Source organism: Budorcas taxicolor, chromosome 12, assembly GCF_023091745.1.
Source record: "Budorcas taxicolor isolate Tak-1 chromosome 12, Takin1.1, whole genome shotgun sequence".
Lineage (NCBI taxonomy): Eukaryota > Metazoa > Chordata > Mammalia > Artiodactyla > Bovidae > Budorcas > Budorcas taxicolor.
Window position 1 is genome coordinate 69629119 of NC_068921.1, and position 15098 is coordinate 69644216.

Sequence of the window (15098 nt, forward strand, 5' to 3'; positions counted from 1 at the left end):
TGCATCAGTTCTGTAGAGCTTATTCATTTTTGAATAACTGAAGCTAAAAGCCATTATTAATAACAATGTTTTAGCCAAGGAAGATGGACAATTATCAAAGAATAATAAAGTGATCTTGTTATAAGCACCACAAACGTTGATCTTCCTTCATTCAGGGTGAAAGGGAAGGGAAGCTCCTGAGCTAGTAAGACAGCCACACAAACTACTAAAGATTTGAGTGAGAGCCCAAGATCTTATTCTTTCAGTTCTGAAGTCACTCATTCGAACAGCATATTCAAGACACTTTTCACACACACTATCCATCCACCAGTGAGACAGACCATGCTGGAATCTCACTTGAGTCTAAATTAGCATTCATCATTCACTTATTTGAAGACCTTGGACAAATGCTGCCCTTGAGCCTCATTTTTCTTATCTGTAAAGTAGTGATGATACTACTTTCTTGAATAGGGCATTGTTAGAGTTAAAAATGAGGTAAGACCCCCAGAAAAGCATACGTCCTGTGCTCTATAACATGAAGTGGACTGAAGTTGCTCAGTCGTGTCCGACTCTTTGCGACCCCATAGACTATAGCCCACCAGGCTCCTCCATCCATGGAATTTTCTAGGCAAGAGTACTGGAGTGGGTTGCCATTTCCTTCTCCAGGGGATCTTCCCAACCCAGGGATCAAACCTGGGTCTCCCGCATTGTGGGCAGATGCTTTACCGTCTGTCACTCTTATTCTGCCAGACCCTGAGCTATGATGAAAGAAATCATAAGGCAGCCTCTCTCTCCCCATATTCTCCTTTCCCAATCCAAGAGGGCAGCAAAAACTCACAGAGATCCCCCACACAATACATGTGAGATGCCAAAAGCCTTTCCCAATAACTGCATGGATTCATCTTCCAAAATCATTTGAGCTTTTCTAACCTTCTGTTATCTTTCCTTATGTGTTTGTAGGTCAACAAACAAACTGTGTTAAACCCTGCTGTTGTTTGAGGTCAAATGGTTGGCCATAAATTGTGCATAACCCAAGTTACTAAGATGGAGGCAAAGTGAGGCCAAACAAACCAAAACAGGAGTTCAGAGCAGACAAAGATTTACTGTAAGGGCCAAAGCAAGGAATACAGGCAGCTCATGCTCAAAAGATCTGAACTCTCTGATGGATTTCAGGGGAGGCTCTTTAAAAGCACAGTGAAGGAGAGAGTTCAGGGTGTGTGATCAGCTACTGCTCTATTCTTTAACTGGTTGGTAACAAAGCTAGTGTCACAGGGTTTAGCATCATCAATTCTTAGGCTCCCGGCGGTCAGGGTTTTTGAAGTCAACTGCATCTGGTGGGTTTTCTAGCAAAACAACTCAAGATATGCATCAGAGACTGTTACTAGGTTCTTCAGGGGGGAACTATAGACTGTTATGTGGCTGATCTACTGTTTAAATATTTTTTGATAATATGTTCACATTCTTTTAACCATTAATCCTGAGTTGGCCTTTTATGACTCAGGGGAGGCCTGGGAGAGTAAAGCTTTTCTACAACAAGAGACAGGCAGAGGAAAAGGGCGTGGGGAGGCGCACATACCCTGGGAAAGGTGCTGCTCCACTACAGTTCTCCCATAGTGCCCTTTTTTGGTACTGATGAGGGCAGCTTGCCCAGAGGTCGGGCTGCTATCTCCTTTTACCAGCTTTCTCTAGGTCTTATCCACATCTGAAGGGGGCGTTTCTAAGCAGCGGCGGCGGCGGGGTGCGGCGAGGGTGGTGGGCCGTGGTAGGGGTGAGTGGCGGTCTATGCTTCTCTGCACCTCCTTGGTGGGTGCCTGGGTTCACAGCAAGCACTTTGCTAGAGTCTGAATTCAGGTGAGTAGGTTCGGGCGTCTGGGAGGACCCAGTGTGGCGGGTTATTCACTTACCCACTTCTATCAGCTGCCCTCATGGCCTTGCCTTCCCCCTGCGTGGCTCCCTGTAGCATCCTCCCTAGCCTGGGGTTGGGGGTTGGGCGGCGCTCCCATCGCTCCCGGCCCGGGCACTCCTCAGCTGTGGCAGAGGCGCGTAGCGGGCGACCTGGAGGGGGCGGGGCCCGACAGGCAGCTGGCACTCTACTCCCAGGGACGCAGGTGGTTCTCAGTTCACGCCAAGCAGACAGGCCAGGCGGCCAGGTCTCCAACATCTCTGTCGGGCCCTACAGGAACAGCGGCAGCGATTGCAAGGACGGCCACGACCCGCATCCGCACCCGAGGCCAGCAAGATGTTGCATGTGTTCCCGGAGGGGAAGCCCAACCCACTGCAGGACGCGAACCTCTGCTCACGCCTGGTATTCTGGTGAGCGCCTTGCCTGAGCTGAGATGCAGGCGCTTTTCCCGGGACCGAGGGTCGGGACGAGGGAGCACTTTCCGCTGGCGCTCCTACTGCCCGGCTTCTTGCTTTTGGTGGAGCCCTCCCACGCCGGCGGGGTGATTTCTGCCTGCGCCTGGGCGCGCGCGGCGGGCGGGAACCTGACGGAGGTGGGGAGGGTGCCAGGGACCTGGTGACTGGGGCGCATCTCTTTCCACTCGAAGGCCCGCTAACCTCCAGTTCCCGGGAGCGGGAGGCTGGGACGGTGCCCTGGGAGAGTCACCGCCCAGCTGGAGGACTGGATCCCCACACTTCATCCTTAGACGGCTTCCCCAGTTACAGCTCTGGGGTTCGCAGTTCTGAGCTAAAGTTGCACTCATTTACCCTCCAAACAAGCAGCTTATGAACAGCTTCCTTTATCTAATTAGTGCCCTGGACTGTTGTCATCTTCCAATAATGTCCCCACCTTTTCGCATATTCCTTGGGTGACAGCTGAGTTCAAACTTCACCCGGCCCCTTCGTCTCTGTGTCTATGACCACGTCTCCCTCTCTCCCGGTACACCTGTTACTGTATATTCTGGTATTTGGTTGTGGCAGATTTCATGTGGGTGAAAAACAGTTATTTTGTATTTAACGAATGGGAACAGTATTCTTGAACACGTTTTGCTTTTGCCTGGGACACACAGCCATGACTGAAGAATGTATTTGACCAGCCCCTTTTCTTAATTTGGAGTAGGAAATGGCAACCCACTCCAGTGTTCTTGCCTGGAGAATCCCACGGACAGGGGAGCCTGTGAGGCTACAGTCCACAGGGTCGCAAAGAGTCTGACACGACTGAGCAACTGAGCATTTCCTTACTTGCTAGTATTTCTGCTTCCTCCTTTGAGGACAACCCTGGGGATGGGGTCCCTGAAGCCTGTGGGGTCTTATCTCTAGCCTTTATGGAAGTGGTACACGGTCTTGAAGCAGGTGGTCCCGTTACCTAGTTAGACCTCCTTCTCGTTGCCCCAGGACAGGCCAATAAATTGGGAGAGGGGTTGTTTGGGCAAGGGTTAGTCACTCTATTTGGAAAGTCAGAAGTCTGAGTAGACTGCAGATTAATGTCCTAGAAAACCATCTTACCAAGGTTTGGACACTAGTTTCTTTTATAGAACAAAAAGGAGGGAAGTGAGGAGGTAAAGTAGAAAGGCCATTTGTTGTTGTTGAGTTGCTAAGTCATGTCTGACTCTTTTGTGATCCCATGGACTGTAGCCTGCCAGGCTCCTCTGTCCATGTGATTTCCCAGGCAAGAATACTGGTGAGGGTTGCCATTTCCTTCTCCACAGGATCTTCCCCACCCAGGGATCAAACCCACACCTTCTGCATTGGCTGGTGGTTTCTTTATCACTTGGAGAAGGAAATGGCAACCCACTCCAGTACTCTTGCCTGGAGAATCCCATGGACAGAGGAGCTTGGTGGGCTACAGTCCATGGGTCGGACACGACTGAGCAACTTCACGTTCACTTTCGCTTTCTTTATCACTGAGCCACCTGGGAAACCCCCAAAGGTCCTAAGTTATTGCAGATATCTCCTGGTTTCCTCTGAGAGGGGATGTGTTAATATCTTTCCTCCTGAAGCCATTCATAGATGGTCTGGGTCAGGATGTTTCCTGTGAGCTAAACAAAGGTATTTTAGTTTAACATTAAGACTTGAGGGGCCATTATGTATACTTTGAGCTGTAGACATCCCTTTCCTGATTAACTTGTAGCAAAATCAATAGAATACAAAGGTTAAAATAAAAGAAACAGATCTAACATGGAATCTAATTTTTTCTTCACTGTTATAGTCCTGCTCTGGAGTCCTTTGTTCTTGAAAGCACTGAAGGTCCTTGAGCTGGGAGGAAACACAGATGAAAAAGGGCTCAGAGGTGAAACTCTACTCCCACTCTCTTAGGCCATGCTGTGGGGCCTGCTGGGATTTTAGTTCCCCAACCAGGGATTGAACCCACACTCCCTGTAGTGGAAGTTCAGACTCTTAACCATTGAACCACCAGGGAAGTCCCTGAAACTTCAGGTTTTCCATCTAGTAGCTGAGACTATTAACTAGGTGGGTCTCAGCCTTTGGGCTTTGATCACACTTGGGTGATTATTAGATTTTTTGTGCTGAGAACCCAATCTTTTCCTCTTTCCTCTATATTCTGATATTTCCTCTTTATGGGACCACCTAGAGGACCTCAGGGGGATGGGAGTTCCTATGCTTTTTTCCATTGTGGTGTTCAGTTTGTCTAGCTGCATTTCTGGGTTATTTGGTGGCTCTTAAGGAAAGAGGGGCCTAGAGGAAGGAATATGGTTACGGTTACCTTATATGGTAACAAAGTAGGCAACTGTCTCCTTACTTCAGGCAGTGCTACAGCCAAAATCTTGGCTTTCTCTGCCTACTGATGCCAAATAAAAAAATATGGAGACAGAGTTTGGAGGGAATAGAAAGATGGCTTTAAAAATCAGCCAGCAGAGGGAAGAACACAGCAGGCTAATGCCTCAAGAGCCATGTACCCCGACCCCGGGGAACCAAGAGACTTTATGTAGCCTGGTTCTTGTGGTCTTAGGGTAAATGATAAAGTTCAGAGTAATCATGTTTTTGGGCTTCCAAGGTGGCGCAGTGGTAAAGAATCCGCCTGCCAATGCAGAAGATGCAAGACAGGTGGGTTTGATCCCTGGGTCAGGAAGATCCCCTAGAGTAGGAAATGAAAACCCACTTCACATTCTTGCCTGGAAGACTCCATGGACAGAGGAGCCTGATGGGCCATAGTCCATGGGTTTGCAAAGAGTCGGACATGACTGAACACACACAGCACAGTGAAGTTTTCACATTTTTTTTTCTTCCTGCATTATTTCAAAACAGTCACGGCTGGCATCAGGCAGCCTGGTAACTGGGGTCCACTTGTCTCTGGATTTTTGTCCTGCCATCTTCTTTCTGAAATGCAAACAACTGTAAAGGGTAGTTTTCTGTAAGAGAGGTCAGGGAGAGCAAATACCAAGTGCAGGGTGTACTTTACTTAGTATTAGGGGGTAGTAGGTTAGCTTCTGGTTACACTACAGGTTAGTAACTGTTAAAGTAAAACTAGAAGTGATTAACTCTTTCAGGCCTGTCCATGTTTCTTCCCTAGACTGTTCACTGTTCTTACTTCCCTTGTTTTCAGGAGAGGAAAAACTTCATTTCTATTTTTGCTGCAATAGCAGGGCAAAGAACTCTCCAAGCATGTTCTGTTTGTGAGTTTCAAAGTGTATGTGCTTGGAAATGGGAAGATGAAGACTTCTAATTTTGGACTAGGAAACTGTGACCCTGAGAGACCTCTTTGAATTGTTTGATATTTGATAGTAATAACACTGCTGCTGCTGCTGCTGCTGCTAAGTCACTTCATTCATGTCTGGCTCTGTGCAACCCCATAGATGGCAGCCCACCAGGCTCCCCCATCCCTGGGATTCTCCAGGCAAGAACACTGGAGTGGGTTGCCATTTGCTTCTCCAATGCATGAAAGTGAAAAGTGAAAGTGAAGTAGCCCAGTCGTGTCTGACTCTTAGTGACCCCATGGACTGCAGCCTGCCAGGCTCCTCCATCTCTTAGTGACCCCATGGACTGCAGCCTGCCAGGCTCCTCCATCCATGGGATTTCCCAGGCAAGAGTACTGGAGTGGGTTGACATTGCCTTCTCCAATAATAACACTAGCTGTGGATAATTACGTATGGATGATCTAAGCTATACTTTGATAGTTCTATCTTATAATCCCCTTGGTGGGTATATTTGCAAAGCTGGGAACTCTTCAATTTCCATTAATAAAAGGAGTTTATATTTCTCCCTGTACCTTTGAAATGGGAATCTGAGTTCTTATTCATGGAGTCCAAGAATGAACTTCACGAACATGCAAACACTCATGGTAGCAAATAAGCAGGATTTATTTTAAGGTAAAGAAAAGTACAAATCCCCAGCATAGACACTGAGAGTGCCCCAAAAGGTGAGAATTATAACAGTTCATGTCTTTATTAGTATTGATCTGTTCCTTTTTGGTTGGCTCGTGTCCCTGACATATGTAATCTTTGACCAATCAGTTTGAAGGCCCCTATGTACAGTTTGTCATCTTTATGGTTTCTTTTGATCCTCAGTTTTTCAGTTCTTTTAGATATTGAGTCGCCATTCTTGTGATTCTTTCTCATGACCCCAGGCCACTGTTTAAAGACTAGATGTATGGGTTAAGAGTTAATGGTTCATCTGGTATTTTTCTTCTCGATAAATGGACAGCAGGTAATGATTGTCCTGTCTTGGGTCTGGATATTTTATGACCAACCAGACTGAGGTGGCATTCTTTTGGGTGCCTGGAAACTGGAACAAGTATAGCTTTAGGTAAATGGGTTGAGATGTTTATGTGAGAGAGTTGCAATTAAAAAAAGGAACTGAGGTCTCAGACCTACACTGACTGCCTAGCAATTTCTACCTCACCATGAGAGGTAACTAATCTAACTTGGGCTCTCATGGAGAAAAAATAGAGAAAGGCCTTAAAATTTTTTTTTAGCAAGTTATTTATATTTATTTGGCTGTTCTGGGTCTTTGTTGTGACATATGGGGTCCTTGTTGCTGCATGTGAGGTTTCTTTAATTGCAGTGGACAGGGGCTGCTTTTGAGATGTGGTGCATGGGCTTCGCATGGAGGTGGCTTCTCCTGTTGTGGAACACAGGTTCTAGGGTATGCGAGTTGTTGTAGCAGGCAGGCTCAGCAGTTGTGATGCTCAGGCTTAGTTGCCCCACAGCATGTGGGATCATAGTTCCTGGACTAGGGATCAAACCCCTGTTTCCTGCACTGGCAGGCAGATTCTTAACACTGGGCCAACCAAGGAAGTTTTGAGAGAAAGGCCTTTTTAAACTCAAGCAGAAAAACTGAGATCTCTGGTGCCATCCTTATGTAAAAATTAATTCATAAATGAGCTCTACTTAAGTCAACCCTTACAAATTAAATACTACTTGCAAATCTTTAAAACACTGGCCAAATATATTGCAGGTTCATATGATCTGGGTAATATTTAGTACTGAATCATGTACTATTGAAGCTAGCTTAAGCTTGTTAGTTTGATTAACATAAGCATTTGTCAACAGGAAAAATAACTTGATATGATAAAAGGTAAACTCTATAGCAATACTTATATTTTGAAAACATCATCTCAAATCTCTTCAGATTTTGATAACCTGAAACTAAAGCTGAATGATAAGAATTCAGTGACTATCTGTGCCATTTCAAATAGAATAAAATATTGGAACATTTGTTGCTGGGCAGGTCTAAGTTGATCTACCTTTATTTGCCTTGTTAGGAAAGGAAATGGCAACCCACTCCAGTGTTCTTGGCTGGAGAATCCCAGGGACTGGGGAGCCTGGTGGGCTGCCGTCTATGGGGTCGCACAGAGTCAGACATGACTGAAGTGACTTAGCAGGAAAGGAAAAATAAAGCATAAGTTTCCAATCAGGAAGTGCTGGTATGACAAACAGGTCACAATTACTTGCCATTTGGTTTTCACTAGGAATTAGTAAGACTTTTAAGAGTTGAGGATTCTATTTTAAATATGTGACTCAGTTCAGTTCAGTTCAGTTCAGTTGTTCAGTCGTGTCTGACTCTTTGAGACCCCATGAATCGCAGCACGCCAGGCCTCCCTGTCCATCACCAACTCACGGAGTTCACTCAGACTCACGTCCATCGAGTCAGTGATGCCATTCAGCCATCTTATCCTCATGTCCCCTTCTCCTCCTGCCCCCAATCCCTCCCAGCATCAGAGTCTTTTCCAATGAGTCAACTCTTCACATGAGGTGGCCAAAGTACTGGAGTTTCAGCGTTAGCATCATTCCTTCCAGAGAAATCCCAGAGTTGATCTCCTTTAGAATGGACTGGTTGGATCTCCTTGCAGCCCAAGGGACTCTCAAGAGTCTTCTCCAACACCACAGTTCAAAAGCATCAATTCTTCGGTGCTCAGCCTTCTTCACAGTCCAACTTTCACATCCATACATGACCACAGGAAAAACCATAGCCTTGCCTTGAAGGACCTTAGTCGGCAAAGTAATGTCTCTGCTTTTGAATATGCTGTCTAGGTTGGTCATAACTTTCCTTCCAAGGAGTAAGCGTCTTTTAATTTCATGGCTGTAATCAACATCTGCAGTGATTTTGGAGCCCCCCAAAATAAAGTCTGACACTGTTTCCACTGTTTCCCCATCTATTTCCCATGGAGTGATGGGACCAGATGTCATGATCTTCATTTTCTGAATGTTGAGCTTTAAGCCAACTTTTTCACTCCTCTTTTACTTTCATCAAGAGGCTTTTTAGTTCCTCTTCACTTTCTGCCATAAGGGTGGTGTCATCTGCATATCTGAGGTTATTGATATTTCTCCCGGCAATCTTGATTCCAGCTTGTGTTTCTTCCAGTCCAGCATTTCTCATGATGTACTCTGCATAGAAGTTAAGCTGCTAAAAATAATAAAAGAAACATTTCAGTATATAGTAGGAAATATATTTTGAGTAGAAAAAGGAGTTTTATACATGGTTGAACTGAGGTTGAAAGTGAAAGTGAAAGTGAAGTTGCTCAGTCGTGTCCAACTCTGTGCAACCCCATGGACTGTAGCCTACCAGGCTTTTCTGTCCATGGGATTTTCCAGGCAATAGTACTGGAGTGGATTGGCATTTCCTTCTCCAGAACTGAGGTTAGGTTAAACTTGATTAAGTAAATGGATTTTGTTATTAAAAGTAGGCTGGTACAGTATTAGATTTGTTTCCACTCTGCTAAGAAAATAAGTTTTACTTAGAATACTGCTTTTGATAACAGATTTTGTGAACTTCATTGCCTTTAAGTGATCTGTATTTGTTTGTAAATATTCACAGTGACCTCTGATTCTTTTTTTTTAATTATTTATTTTTGATTGGAGGATAATTGCTTTACAATATCTTGTTGGTTTGTGCCATACATTGACATGAATCAGCCATAAGTATATATATGTCCCTTTCCTCTTGAACCTCTCTCCTACCTCCCACTGCATCCACCCCTCTAGGTTGACACAGAGCACCAGCTTGAGCTCCCTGAGTTGTCATACAGTAAATTCCCACTGGTTATCTATTTTACATATGGTAATATATCTGTTTCCTTGTTATTCTCTCAATTAATCCTATCCTCTCCTTCCCTCACTTTGTCCACAAGTGTGTTCTCTATGTCTGTGTCTCCATTTCTGCCTTGCAAATAGGTTCATCAGTACCATCTTTGTAGATTCCATGTATAATATGCATTAAAATACAATATTTGTTTTCGTCTTTCTGACTTCAGTCTGCGTAACAGTCTCTGGGTTCATCCACCTCATTAGAACAGCCTCAAATGTGTTCCTTTTTATGGCTGAGTAATATTCCATTGCATATATGTACCACAACTTCTTTATGCATTCACCTGTTGATGGACATTTATGTTGCTTCCATGTCCTAACTATTGTTAATAGTGCTGCAATGAACATTGGAATACATGTATCTTTTTCAATTACGGTTTTCTCAGGGTATATGTCCAGTAGTGGGATTACTGGGCACAGTGGACTATGAGTCTATCTGACCAAATGTTTTGAAAACTTTTTGATATTTTTTACAGACTTACTACCAAATTCCAAAGTTCTTTTGACTTCAGCTAACTTTCAGTTGCTTCAGAGAGCCTCTGAACCATCTCAGAGAAAAAAAATTTTAACTAGGACTGGTTTGTATGTTAAATTATACAGGAAGCATTGTCAAATGAATTTTAACCCCCTCAGATTATACAGTATGGATAAATATTATTAATATAAATATCACAGAAATTATATATAGGTTCTAAAATTTGAATATCTTCTGATAAAATGTTACTAGTCATAATCTAGTTGTTACATTGTAACTAAGTCTTTAACTGTGCCTTTTAACTCTACTGTTTATAGACGGTTCTGATGCTTTTGCAAAAGTGCCTCATCTTCAAGAAGCTTCATAGGACTTTTAAAAAAAAATACAAATTTATTTATTTTAATTGGAGGTTAATTACTTTATATCACTTCATGGGAAATAGATGGGGAAACAGTGGAAACAGTGTCAGACTTTATTTTGGGGGGCTCCAAAATCACTGCAGATGGTGATTGCAGCCATGAAATTAAAAGACACTTACTCCTTGGAAGGAAAGTTATGACCAACCTAGATAGCATATTCAAAAGCAGAGACATTACTTTGTCGACTAAGGTCCGTCTTGTCAAGGCTATGGTTTTTCCAGTGGTCATGTATGGATGTGAGAGATGGACTGTGAAGAAGGCTGAGCGCCAAAGAATTGATGCTTTTGAACTGTGGTATTGGAGAAGACTCTTGAGAGTCCCTTGGACTGCAAGGAGATCCAACCAGTCCATTCTGAAGGAGATCAACCCTGGGATTTCTTTGGAAGGAATGATGCTAACGCTGAAACTCTGGTACTTTGGCCACCTCATGTGAAGAGTTGACTCATTGGAAAAGACTCTGATGCTGGGAGGGATTGGGGGCAGGAGGAGAAGGGGTCGACTGAGGATGAGATGGCTGGATGGCATCACTGACTCGATGGATGTGAGTCTGAGTGAACTCCGGGAGTTGGTGATGGACAGGAAGGCCTGGCATGCTGAGATTCATGGGGTCGCAAAGAGTCAGACACGACTGAGTGACTGAACTGAATTACTTTACAATATTATATTGGTTTTGCCATACATCAAGATGACATTCATAGGACTTTTTGACAAGTGCAGATCTCTGATAAATTTTAAATGATACTGCTAAACTGGTACCACATTAAGAATCCTAATGGAAAATATGATGGCTTCTAAAGAAATTAATGAAGGTATTGATTACCAAGTAAACTGGTGAATGTGGTTATAATGTTTATGTTTTTTTTTCTGGAATGCTATTGGTTTTGATCTCTTTTCCAGATACAGGGAAGTCTTCCCCTCAAATTACTCATGACTTTTAGCAATTTGGTAAATTATCCCTCTGTGAATAAAATGAAATAGTTTTCTTTTTTTGAGGTGGGGGGCTGGTTCCTCCAGAAACTGGAGACTTTTGGGTTCTAAGAAGCCTTACTCTGCATATAAGTTAAATAAGCAGGGTGGCAATATACAGCTTTGATGTACTCCTTTCCTCATTTGGAACCAGTTTGTGCCATGTCCAATTCTAACTGTTGCTTCTTGACCTGCATACAGGTTTCTCAGGAGGCAGGTAAGGTGATCGGGTATTCCCATCTCTTTAAGAATTTTCCTGAGTTTGTTGTGATCCACACAGTTAAAGGCTTTAGCATAGTCAATAAAGGAGAAGTAGACATTTTTCCAGAATTCTCTTGCTTTTTGTATGATCACAGATATTGGCAATTTGATCTCTGGTTCCTCTGCCTTTTTAAAATACAACTTGAACATCTGGAAGTTCTTGGTTCAGGTGCTGTTAAAGCCTGATTTGGAAAACTTTGAGCATTATTTTGATTGTGTGTGAGATGAGTGCAATTGTGTGGGTCTTTGTTTACTTGGCCAATTATCTTGTTTCTTTCTTCACACCTGACTGGTCCTTGGACCCTCCCCAAGATTTTGCCAAGATGGATCCCACTGCAGAGGCCTATAGGTGCATGTCTATACTTATTATGGGGGTGAAGTTCCCTCCCTTTTCGAACTCTAAGGAGCCTTCTGTGCATGTGTGGAAGGGAAAGTTTCCCTTGACCTCAGGAGTGGGCACCTTATCTTTTTGTTTTAGCAGAGCTCCACTTTTACCACTAGCTTTGTCACTGGAGTGTTTGGGTGAGAACAAAGCTTGAATTTTACTCCTCTTGACAAACACTTCTGAGGGATTCCTGCCCGCAGTAGTAGATATAATGGTCATCTGAGTTAAATTCACCCATTCCAGTCCATTTTAGTTCACTGATTCCTAGAATGTTGATGTTCACTCTTGCCATCTCCTGTTTGACCACTTCCAATTTGCCTTGATCCATGGACCTGACATTCCAGGTTCCTATGCAATATTGCTCTTTACAGCATCAGACCTTGCTTCTATCACCAGTCACATCCACAGCTGGGTATTGTTTTTGCTTTGGCTCCATCCCTTCATTCTTTCTGGAGTTATTTCTCCACTGATCTCCAGTAGCATATTGGGCACCTACTGACCTGGACAGTACCTCTTTCAGTATCCTGTAATTTTGCCTTTTCATACTGTTCATGGGGTTCTCAAGGCAAGAATACTGAAGTGGTTTGCCATTCCCTTCTCCAGTGGACCACATTCTGTCAGAGCTTTCCACCGTTACCTGCCCATCTTGGGTTGCCTCGCGGACATGGCTTAGTTTCATTGAGTTAGACAAAGCTGTGGTCCTAGTGTGATTAGATTGACTAGATTTCTGTGAGTGTGGTTTCAGTGTGTCTGCCCTCTGATGCCCTCTTGCAACACTTACCATCTTACTTGGGCGTGGGGTATCTCTTCACGGCTGCTCCAGCAAAGCACAGCCTCTGCTCCTTACCTTGGATGAGGGGTATATCCTCCCGTCCGCCCTTCCTGACCTTCACCTTGGGATGGCTCCTCTAGGCTCTTCTGCTCCTGCACAGCCACCACTCCTTGGATGTGGGGTTGCTCCTCCTGGCCGCCGCCCCTGGCCTTGGGCATGGGGTTGCTCCTCCAGGTCACTGCCCTAGCCTCGGGCGTTAGGTTCCTCCATCCTGCCGCCATCCCTGGCCTCGGACGTGGCCCCTGACCTCGGATGCGGGGTGGCTCCTCTTGGGTGCTGCCCCTGGACTCGGACGCGGGGTAGCTCCTCCCGGCCGCCACCCCTGGCCTCAGACTTGGCTACCCTGCGGCCGAGGTCAGGGGTGATGGCCGAGAGGAGCCACATTCCTGTTCCAGCATCTTACATCTGTTGTCCACTTAAGATGTCTTCTTATCCTGGTATGGTAGTTTCCCCTCTGAAAAAGAAAGAAAAGAAAGTTAGTCATTCAGTAGTGTCCAACTTTTTGTGACCCCTGGTGGACTGTAGTCCACCAGGGTCCTCTGTCCATGGAATTCTCCAGGCAAGAATACTGGAGTGGGCTGCCATTTCCTTCTCCAGGGGGTCTTTCCGACCCAGGGATCAAACCCAGGTCTCCCACACTGCAGGCAGACTCTTTACCATCTGAGCCATCAGGGAAGCCAGTTTTCATTCTGAGTGTTATTTAAAGGTAATTTTGAGATCAGCAGTCCTCTCTATAGGCAAGTCCAGTATAGAGCCCCTGTATAAGTGGAAATGTTAATCCAAGATTCAGTTCTCTTCAATTCCATTGTGTATGAGCTAGTTAAGAGTGCCTGATAAGGGTCTTTTTTTTTTCTTTTATCTGGGTTGGAAATAGCCCCTTAAATGATGCTCCTTCCAGTATGTATAATTCCTGGATGCAGGTAATAAGGCATCTGATACTCATCCAAAGGTAGATTAAACCTCAGAAATATAGACTTAGAATGTCCTTAATAATTCAGTTAAACTTTACAATTATGTAGGATGACAGCAAGGAATTATCTGGGAAGTGAGTCTTAGACAGTACATGCAGACCTCAGTTAATGGAATCAGAATTTGATATCCACTGAAACATAATCTTTCTCTAAAACCCTAATTTTTATCAAAAAACAGTTAAATTAAGACTAGCTTGTTTGCAAAATGAGTCTGGTTAATTGAGCTTGTTGGTTCCTTAAAACTGGCTGTGCTGCAACTTTTCATAAGGAATCTCAGACTGAAATTTAAAGGGCCTTTCAGGGTTAGGAAAGCCATATGAAGGACTTGTCATAGATACATACAAATTTAGGTGAATTTCTCCCTTTTTGAGGTCCCTAAAATACTTTTGAGATTTTTTTCACCTGTTAGGAAGTGGCCTTCCTAATTTACCTGATAAAGCTGTTGGGAACCTGAGAGTTTCGAATCTCTGGAGAGATCAAGTAAAGAGAAAAGGTAACTGTTTCAACTGTGCTTACAAAGTATACTTTACCAAATTGATAGAAGTCATAATTGGCTCAAGAGGAAAGTTTCCTTTTGGGTGTGGTTCCTTTTCCTTGGTCTTTGTCTTGTCATAGTGAAAAATTGAAATGACAAACCAGGAAAGCTCACACAGGAAGGATTTATTAAACAAGTGACATGAAATATACTCCTGAGATGTGAGGGGTGGACTGACCCTCATAGAAGTGGTCCCACCCTGTTTCAGGCTTTCCTTTCTATGTCCTTTGTCCCCCAAACAGATCCCAGAACCTGATTTTTTGTGCCTCATGTCAAACAGGGAACTTCCCAGGTGGCACTTCCTGGCAATGCAGGAGATGTAAGAGATGTGGATTCAATCCCTTAGTCGGGAAGATCCCCTGGAGGAGGGCACAGCAACCCACTCCAGTATTCTTGCCTGGAGAATTCCATGGACAGAGGAGCCTGGTGGGCTACAGTGCATAGGGTTGAAAGAGTCGGGCACCACTGAAGTGACTTAGCACGCACTCATGCATGTCAAACAGCCTTGTACCTTAGGCCAACCAGGGAAGGGGGAGTGTTGAGTGTGTTTTTCCTGCCAAAGGTTTTTACTCCATGATGCAGATTTTCCCTTTGTTCTGTTTTTTGAGGGCTATTTCATATCTTTGTTTGCCTTTTAGCTGCCACTGTTTAATTGCCATTCTGGACTCTTTATTCTAATTACCTAACATTCCTCCCTCAGGAGATGGGAGGCCCAGTTCTTTGGGAATAGGGACACTGATGTCTCTCTGGCTACTTCTTCCTGAGTTGGGACGACAAGGGGTGTTGGGCCTTT

General features: G+C 44.4%; 1 protein-coding gene across 1 annotated transcript in view; it reads left to right on the plus strand.

Moving 5' to 3' along the window:
- Nucleotides 1-2218: 2218 nt before the first annotated feature.
- The window catches only part of LOC128057588 (ATP-binding cassette sub-family C member 4-like), a 286799-nt gene continuing 273919 nt past the window's right edge, over nucleotides 2219-15098 (plus strand). Inside the window, exon 1 of the mRNA XM_052650036.1 lies at nucleotides 2219-2292. Within this exon, the coding sequence (XP_052505996.1) occupies nucleotides 2219-2292 (74 nt within the window). The remainder of the gene's footprint in view (nucleotides 2293-15098) is intronic.